Genomic DNA, 9,986 nt, shown 5'->3' on the forward strand with positions numbered 1-9,986 from the left:
TTAAGGAATATTCTGGAACTATCATTATTTTATGCCTTATCTCACTATAGGACCCATCTCTCTAAAGGACTGGCTCAGGGCTAGGGAATGTGCAACCACAGACAGATCCTAATGCTTAGAAAGAAGCTCAGCAGTAGTTTCAATATAAAATATTTAGTGGCTAGAATTATATAGGAAAAAATGCATCTAAATTGCAAAAAAAGACATCTAAATTATAAATGTTGCAAACCAAGCAGGGCCGTAATTTGGATATAAAATATTCAGTGCATAGAATTATGCAGAAAAATAGCTACACACTTTAGCCGGATAAACACGCCGGGCTGGAGCAGAACAGCCTTGCCCGAAAGTAATACTTCCCCTTTAACTCATTTAGCAGCCTTTCTTTTATAGTTTTGTACATAATTACATTTTAAATATGCAGGGGAAAGTATTCAGGGGAAAAAAATGCTTCCTACCGTTTCCATGATAATTGGCCCTGTGCACTGAGCGGGAATGAAGGCGCGTCGACGGGAGCAAATTCTTGTCGAATTGACACATCTATCAGGCCCTTGTGAGTTATGCCACTCCGGGCGCAGTTTCTGGCAGGGGGCTGCAGCGCACGCTTCACGCCATGAATGTAATTAGAGATTTGTCATTTTACTCGTTAAAATATGTTTACCACTTTTTTTACTCGTAGGTCACAGAAGAACACAATCAGGAGCCAGAACAGCCACCGAGTCCTGTGTAACTTTTCTTATGGTTTTGTATAAATGTTAATAAAAAAAAAAAATGAGCAATTGGGATGCAAGTTGTTTTACTGTGCGGTACTGAACATATAGATCTGAGGCTTTAAACTGAACACAGGTTCCATACGGTGAATCCTGAGCTGCAGTGTTTAGAGTCTGAGATGCTTGGGTCCCTGGCCTGGCACATCTGGGGCTCCTGGCCTGGCACATCTGGGGCTCCTGGCCTGGCACATCTGGGGCGCCTGGGCTTGCACATCTTGGGTCCCTGAGCTTGCACATCTTGGGTCCCTGAGCTTGCACATCTGGTGTCCCTGGCCTTGCACATCTGGTGTCCCTGGCCTTGCACATCTGGTGTCCCTGGCCTTGCACATCTGGTGTCCCTGGCCTTGCACATCTGGTGTCCCTGGCCTTGCACATCTGGGGCGCCTGGGCTTGCACATCTGGGGCGCCTGGGCTTGCACATCTGGGGCGCCTGGGCTTGCACATCTGGGGCGCCTGGGCTTGCACATCTGGGACGCCTGGGCTTGCACATCTTGGGTCCCTGAGCTTGCACATCTTGGGTCCCTGAGCTTGCACATCTGGGGCGCCTGGCCTTTCACATCTGGGGCGCCTGGGCTTGCACATCTGGTGTCCCTGGCCTTGCACATCTGGTGTCCCTGGCCTTGCACATCTGGTGTCCCTGGCCTTGCACATCTGGTGTCCCTGGCCTTGCACATCTGGTGTCCCTGGGCTTGCACATCTGGGGCGCCTGGGCTTGCACATCTGGGGCGCCTGGGCTTGCACATCTGGGGCGCCTGGGCTTGCACATCTGGGGCGCCTGGACTTGCACATCTGGGGCGCCTGGACTTGCACATCTGGGGCGCCTGGGCTTGCACATCTTGGGTCCCTGAGCTTGCACATCTTGGGTCCCTGAGCTTGCACATCTGGGGCGCCTGGCCTTTCACATCTGGGGCGCCTGGCCTTGCACATCTTGGGTCGCCTGGGCTTGCACATCTTGGGTCCCTGAGCTTGCACATCTGGGGCGCCTGGGCTTGCACATCTGGGGCGCCTGGGCTTGCACATCTGGGTCGCCTGGGCTTGCACATCTTGGGTCCCTGAGCTTGCACATCTGGGGTCCCTGAGCTTGCACATCTGGGGTCCCTGAGCTTGCACATCTGGGGTCCCTGAGCTTGCACATCTGGGGGCCCTGGCCTTGCACATCTGGGGCGCCTGGCCTTGCACATCTGGGGCGCCTGGCCTTGCACATCTGGGGCGCCTGGCCTTGCACATCTGGGGCGCCTGGCCTTGCACATCTTGGGTCCCTGAGCTTGCACATCTGGGGCGCCTGGCCTTTTACAGATGGGATAGTGGCCCACAGTGTAGGGAACTTTGCAGATGTATTTGTATGGTTATCTTATGGGTCATGGACCTGACCATCTGAGGGAGGGGTGTGGCCATTAGGCGCCTACCACCCTCTGACCCTGGGCCCTGCATTCTGCTGTGGAACCTTCGGGCTTAAAGACTGCTCTTTGTCCTGTCCTGAGTGGGTATAAAAGGTCAAAGGCAACAAGATTTGACAAGCTTTTCCCTCCCACTTCCCATTGGGTTTTAAACACAGACCAGTTTAACCTGCGCAGGCCAGCCATTCTGTGTATGGCCAAATAACACATGACCTATTTATATGGCTTCCTGACTGCCAGCGCCTATTTTGATGGTGGCCAATTGCTTTCCATTAGTGTCAGAAGCAAGCCCATGAAATCTAGGGAGGCACCGAATCCAGGATTCAGTTTGGGATTAGGCCAAGATTTGGCCTTTTTAGTCAGGATTCAGATTCTGCTGAATCCACGGTCCTGGCCGAACCGAATCCTTGAAATCACGTGACTTTTTATCATGTAAAAACGAAAGTTGATTCAGATTTTCAGATTTTACAAAGGATTCGGGGTTCAGTGCATCCCTTATGAAAACAGATACAGTTATGGGACCCATTATCCAGAAAGCTGTTATCCAGAAAGTTCTGAATCAGGGGAAGGCCATCTCCCATAGACTCTTTCATTCAGATAATTCAGATTTTTTTTTCTCTGTAATAATAAAACAGTACCTGTACTTGATCCCAACTAAGATATAATTACCCCTTATTGGGGGCAGAACAGTCCTATTGGGTTTATTTAATGGTGAAATGATTCCCCTTTCTCTGTAATAATAAAACAGTACCTGTATTTGATCCCAACTAAGATATAATTACCCCTTATTGGGGGCAGAACAGCCCTATTGGGTTTATTTCATGGTTAAATGATTCCCTTTTCTCTGTAATAATAAAACAGTACCTGTACTTGATCCCAACTAAGATATAATTACCCCTTATTGGGGGCAGAACAGCCTTATTGGGTTTATTTAATGGTTAAATGATTCCCTTTTCTCTGTAATAATAAAACAGTACCTGTACTTGATCCCAACTAAGATATAATTACCCCTTATTGGGGGCAGAACAGCCCTATTGGGTTTATTTAATGGTTAAATGATTCCCTTTTCTCTGTAATAATAAAACAGTACCTGTACTTGATCCCAACTAAGATATAATTACCCCTTATTGGGGGCAGAACAGCCCTATTGGGTTTATTTAATGGTTAAATGATTCCCTTTTCTCTGTAATAATAAAACAGTACCTGTACTTGATCCCAAATAAGATGTAATTAATCCTTATTGGGGGCAGAACAGTCCTATTGGGTTTATTTAATGTTTTATTGATTTTTTTTTAGTAGATGGAGAGACCCCTTATTTAGAAAACCCCTGGTCCCAAGCATTCTGGATAAAAGGCACCTACCTGTACAGATGTTCCAAATGCTACACTAAAGCGTTTGTTTGGCTTCCAGAACGGGTGTGATTTTGGATTATCTGGATTGTGGCCAAAATGTTTCAATTTGTAAAAAAAAATGTTTGTGATTTTTATTTTGTAGCATGGAACAAATGTAGAAATTGCACAATATTTAGTGTCTGCCTGCTAATGGCTATCACTTAGAGCAGAGCTGCCTATGGTTACATTGCCGGATCCCGTCCTCGTTTACATTAATAATGAGGATTTTTGTATACAGTAGTTCTTTAATATAAGAGTAAATCTCCATTGCTTGGTCAACGGTTTCTAAATATTTCAAACTCCTTAGTGCCCACTTGAGGCCCATGGGATGCCAGGTTGTTCGCTGTGCCCTGTAGTGCCCTCTAGTGCTATCTGTATGTATTGGCAATCCATAGATGAGAAGCTGTAACGGTTTCTTTAAAATCTATTCTGTGCCAGCAGTCGGTGAAAATACCTAAGGTTCTATTAAAAGCGACTTCATAAAGTGATGGGATTCCTGATTTCCATATTGTCTCCTTAGTGTGAATGCCATGGCCGGGGTTTGCAGCAGTCACAAGCTCCAGGCCAGAGACAATTCATTTTACTACCTGTTATAAAGTGAGGATGCTTGCTTTTCTTACTGCTCGCGGGAATGGAAAGTAAATGGAGCCGTGTAACCCATAAAATCCATGCACTTTTACAGTCTGTTCTCCCAATGAGCCAGAACACCTTCGGAAGTTTTACTGGAACAGTACAGCAAATTGCTATGTTTAAACGTAGAGTGGCCGTTCTTTCTTTCTTTGCTAATGACAGATACAACTGGTCCATCACTTCGGCCACGGCAATTGTTAGGCTGGGGTGTTATTTTCTCTCCGTGCTTCAGGCATGACCCTCCGCTTTTAATGGAAAATGCCGGCCCGTCAGCTGTAGCCACTTATGTCATTTTATGTGTGGCTATGTGCGCCGGCTCCACTCCTGCATTTATGTCTGGCAGCCATTACTTTGTGTATAATTATTTACCCTCAGATACAGGTCTTTGGATTAATCTGCTGTTAAATAGCAAGTCTAACGTGTATATAGTACGTTTGTGTGTATGTGTGTGTGTATATATATATATATATATATTTATATATATATACACACAGGGGAAATATATGGTGAAATGTTAACATTTTATTGTATGCATCACTCCCTGATGTATGAAATTTAAAACTATATGCTGATATGTTCTTCCACAATGAAAAAAAAAACATGATTTCCCAGTATTTCTTTAAGCTACCAAGATATGCCCTCCCCTTTAAAGGAAAACTATATCCCCAAACAATGTAGGTCACTATAAAAATACATTGCATAAACAGCCCATATGTAAAACCCTGCTTTATCTAAATAAACTATTTTCAGAAAAATATACTTTTTTAGCAGTATGTGCTATTGGGTAATCCTAAATAGAAAACTGCCATTTTAAGAATTAAGGGCCGCCCACTGGGATCATAGGATTCACAGTGCACACAAACAAGCCAAGGCACACATACATGCTAGGCCCCATTAGCCAATGAATGGACAGAGTTCTGTCTTTTGCTCCCACACTACTTCCTGTTACAGTTAGAGCTGCATCACTTCCTGTCAGCTGATCTCTGAGGGAGCACACAGCTCATCACTAAATGGCGGCTCAAGGGAAAGGATGTAAAAGGGCAATATTTACTGATATATATATTCCAGTTTGGCGAGATTCTTTAATAGGTCACTTATCTGTTGGTTAAGTATTTATTCTGGGGGTACAGTTTTCCTTCAAACAAAACAGGGATTGTTTGTCCATATATTACAATATATACAAGCTGGCCAACTACATCAAAGTCATCCCTGGTCTGGCCAGTCCTACACTCACTTTTATCTGATTCATTAAGAATTCTACTGCTTCATTTTACATTTTAAAATTCCAAAGTACAAACCCGCCAAGGTACAGATTTGGGCTATTTTTTGGAGCCTTGGCAGGTTTGAAGTTTGGAAACTAGCCAAAGTTCTTTTCCCCCTAGTAAACCTGACATGCCTGTCCCACTGCATGCTGGGTAATGTAGTTTGTATCTAACAATTAGCCTACAGCTAGGATTAATATAAAACTACAATACCCAGCATGCAATTAGACAGTATAGACAGAGGCTGCCATTTCTATTCTATTCAGGCTCAACCTGTCTGCCCTACACCCTGCTCCCTGCTCTATAGGGTATGAGATTGTACCATTACTTTCTACTGGGATGTGGGGCAGTTCTACCCCCTGCTCTATAGGGTATGAGATTGTACCATTACTTTCTACTGGGATGGGGGGGTTCTGCCATTTGTTACTTTCTGCAGTTGATTCTTAAGCTATAACTCTCAGGATCTCTTGGGGCTGCTGAGAGTTGTAGTTCAACGCACCCAAATGTATATCATGTCTGGGGTTAATGCAACATTCTGAATCTATTTCTGTAGTGACTTCCCAGCTGGACTGGGCACAGTGGGCAGGGAATTATCAGCCATCCCAGTAACTGGGGAGGGGGCACAGAGCATGGGTAGTGATTATACGCTTTAAAAAGGCAGGTTTTCCCCATATATGCTTTGATTTTTTTAGAATTTTTTTCATCGCTCATATTGGGCTATTTTTGGGCTACTTTCAAAGTGGCTTTTGACTGGTTTTAGAACTGACTGGCTAGTTTGGAAAAATAAATCTGGCAACCCTGACCTGACTGTAGCTGGGAATGATGGGAGCTACAACATGGAGCTGGCCACTGCTCCTGTATAAACTATAGCAAAAAATGTCATATAGACAGGAACAAGAGATCCTCTGCACTCACCCATTATTACTGTAGATGACGCAGTTGGCCAGCTTGTATATATTGCAATATATGGACAAACAATCCCTGTTTTGTTTAAAGGGGAGGGTATATCTTAGTAGCTCAATGCACAGAATGTCTTAATGTTCTATATACAGTATATTGATAATGGGTGAGTGCAGAGGGGATCTTGTCTTTGTATGAATTTTGTGGTCACACACTCACTGGTTTATTCCCTTCATTTTCTCTCAGAAGCAGCATTCCTATTGCCTCTCCGTCAGCCCGAGCGTCCCACTGAACTTTCTGTAAATCTCTCATTTCATCAACTCTCATGAAAGTGAAATGCGCACATTTTCAGCCGGTTACCCAGCACAGGTAGCGTTTAATGTGCCGCATCGCTAATTAGTCTTTCTCAGTAGCAAAGGCCCCTCCGTTTTACTCTTCAATGGAATATTGATCCTTTATTCCTGAAAAACACTGCATTAGCGAAGATAAGAACAACTGAATTAACAAAACTTTGAAAGTGAGGAATATATTACCCTTCAGGATCACCTTTAAGCCTGGCGTTTGCAGCCACGGGATTGTTAATGAATGTGCTAACCCTGTAGGGCAGTGATCCCCAACCAGTGGCTCAGGGGCAACATGTTGCTCCCCAGCCCCTTGGGTGTTGCTCCCAGTGCCCCCAAACCAGGGAGTTATTTTTGAATTCCTGACTTGGGGGCAAGTTTTGGTTGAATGAAAACAAGATTTACTACCAAATAAAGCCCCTGTAAGCTGATAGTGTGCACCAGTTATTGCCCCATCCTGGTTTTTGTTGTCAGTGAAGGTGCCATTCCCAGGTGGTAGATAGCAGAGGCACGTGCTTTGGAGGCAGCCGACGGGAGGGGCACTTGAAGCTGGAGAGAGTGGTTGTCAGCAGGAGGGCTGTGCGGATAGAGTTGTGGCAGGGTGGTGGTGTGATGACCAAAAGGGGGTGGGCATTGAGCCACATAGTAGCATTGCCTTTGGCACCAATACTACTTTGTCCGCTTAGATTTTCTTAGTATAGATTAAGTACAGGTATAGGACCCGTTATCTAGAATGCTCGGGACCAAGAGTATTCCGGATAAGGGGTCTTTCTGTAATTTGTATCTCCACATCTTAAGTCTACTAAAAAATCAATAAAACATTAATTATACCCAATAGGATTGTTCTGCCCCCAATAAGGGGTAATTATATCTTAGTTGGGATCAAGTACAGGTACTGTTTTATTATTACAGAGAAAAGGGAATCATTTAACCATTAAATAAACCCAATAGGGCTGTTCTGCCCCAATAAGGGGTAATTATATCTTAGTTGGGATCAAGTACAGGTACTGTTTTATTATTAAAGAGAAAAGGGAATCATTTAACCATTAAATAAACCCAATAGGGCTGTTCTGCCCCCAATAAGGGGTAATTATATCTTAGTTGGGATCAAGTACAGGTACTGTTTTATTATTACAGAGAAAAGGGAATCATTTAACCATTAAATAAACCCAATAGGGCTGTTCTGCCCCCAATAAGGGGTAATTATATCTTAGTTGGGATCAAGTACAGGTACTGTTTTATTATTAAAGAGAAAAGGGAATCATTTAACCATTAAATAAACCCAATAGGGCTGTTCTGCCCCCAATAAGGGGTAATTATACCTTAGTTGGGATCAAGTACAGGTACTGTTTTATTATTACAGAGAAAAGGGAATCATTTAACCATTAAATAAACCCAATAGGGCTGTTCTCCCCCAATAAGGGGTAATTATATCTTAGTTGGGATCAAGTACAGGTACTGTTTTATTTTTACAGAGAAAAAGGAAATCAAATTTAAAAATCTGAATTATTTGATTAAAATGAAGTCTATGGGAGACAGGCTTTCCATAATTCGGATCTTTCTGGATAATGGATCCCATACCTGTACAGTATGTCCGACAGGAGACCTCCAAGCACTTGCCCAACTGCCGCTCAAATATTGGTTGCTTTAGTAGCATGTTCCAAAGAATATAACCGAGAATTGATATACTTTGGATCTGGAATTTTTCCAATCTATATTTCAGCCCCAATAACCAGCATTGTCCTCAGAAGACTTCACTATGTAAGTTCTGATAAATATGAACCATATCATTGGTACAATGACAATTCCTCAATTCGCCCATCCCTAAGGCTTTCAAACCCTTCAAACTAAGGCAAAATACAAGCAAAAAACCCTAAAAATGGAAATGCAAGTGTCTGGCCAGAAACAGCTTGCCAGAGCTAAAAACCTAGAGGGAGCCTTGAGCAGAAACATCGAAAATCATTTGAAGGAAAGCAAATCGTAAGCCTCCAAACATCTGCGCGGGGACAGGCGGTGGGATTAGCTGAACTCTGTGCCATCGCTCAAATGTAAAGTGAAAAATTCAAATGTAATCATGAAAGTTTAGAAGGGAAGGAAATTGCATTCACAGGGGCCGCTGAGTAAAGGTAACCGGGGGGAAGATTCCCTAGGAGACAGGGAAAAAACCTCTGGCCGCTTCTGGGCCAACGGCAAAACAGAAATATCAAACTGTGGTAACTGCGGCTGCTGAGCCAAACCCAGGGAAGGGTCAGAGAGTTGCAGTTCTGTAATTCTCTTAAAAGCCGAAGCATAAAACTGCAGGAAGGGAGTCGGAACATCGGGAAAAGTGCATATAGTCTTGAGTGTATTTAAAAAATACATGTAAACAGCAGAGAACAGTAGTAACTGTCCCTACTATACGAGATATTCTCAGGTGATTGGGCTCTTGAGTTGCTTTTTGTTAATTCTTTTTCAGCACTAAATGGGAAAGTGCTGGTTTCTGTTGCACTGTAGGCAGGCGGTTTTATATCTACAGTTACTGAATTATTAAATGTTAGGCCTCTGAGAGGGGATTATGTGAGCTTTCCTCTTTTCATGCCCTCTTTTGAGTTATTCTCTGCAGGACCTGGAATGTAGCAATCGAAAGTTTTGTGTTTGAAACATAGAAATACAGCGGAGAGATGCAGCCATACTGTGTCAGGGAAAGGCCAAGTACAACCTGGGTTATTATGCAATATGTGCCATTTAACAGTCACTAAGGCAGTAAATGCCACTGCATGTCGGGTTGGGCGGAGCATGTTGCTTCACTGTAGTGGAGACACCTGTATTGCTAAAATTGCTCCCAAGCCCCACCTTATGGTAGATACGAGAATAGCACTCAATAGTAAGAAATCCAAGTCTGGCTTGGGACTCCTCCAGTTACATGGGAGTAGGAGAAACAATAGGTTACCTGAAAGCAGTTCTAATGTGTAGCGCTGGCTCCTTCTGAAAGCTCAGACTCAGGCACACTTTACTGCTGTGCTGCAAGTTGGAGTGATATCCCCCCCTCCCCCCCAGCAGCCGATCAGCAGAACAATGGGAAGGGAGCAAGATAGCAGCTCCCAGTAGGTATCAGAATAGCACTCAATAGTAAGAAATCCAAGTCCGGCTTGGGACTCCTCCAGTTACATGGGAGTAGGAGAAACAATAGGTTAGCTGAAAGCAGTTCTAATGTGTAGCGCCGGCTCCTTCTGAAAGCTCAGACTCAGGCACAATGCACTGAGATGGCGCCTACACACCAATATTACACTTTTTGGCTCAAGAATTACATTTTAAATGC

At 43.9% G+C, this 9,986-nt stretch overlaps 1 protein-coding gene across 1 annotated transcript in view; it reads left to right on the forward strand.

The window, feature by feature from the left end:
- The window catches only part of mrpl39 (mitochondrial ribosomal protein L39), a 53,794-nt gene extending 53,018 nt beyond the window's left edge, over positions 1-776 (forward strand). The window contains 1 exon segment of the mRNA NM_001011362.1: positions 677-776. Within this exon segment, the coding sequence (NP_001011362.1) occupies positions 677-727 (51 nt within the window). The 3' untranslated portion in view covers positions 728-776.
- The last annotated feature ends 9,210 nt before the right edge of the window (positions 777-9,986 follow it).

The sequence above is a fragment of the Xenopus tropicalis genome, chromosome 2 (genome assembly GCF_000004195.4).
Source record: "Xenopus tropicalis strain Nigerian chromosome 2, UCB_Xtro_10.0, whole genome shotgun sequence".
NCBI classification, from domain to species: Eukaryota; Metazoa; Chordata; class Amphibia; order Anura; family Pipidae; genus Xenopus; species Xenopus tropicalis.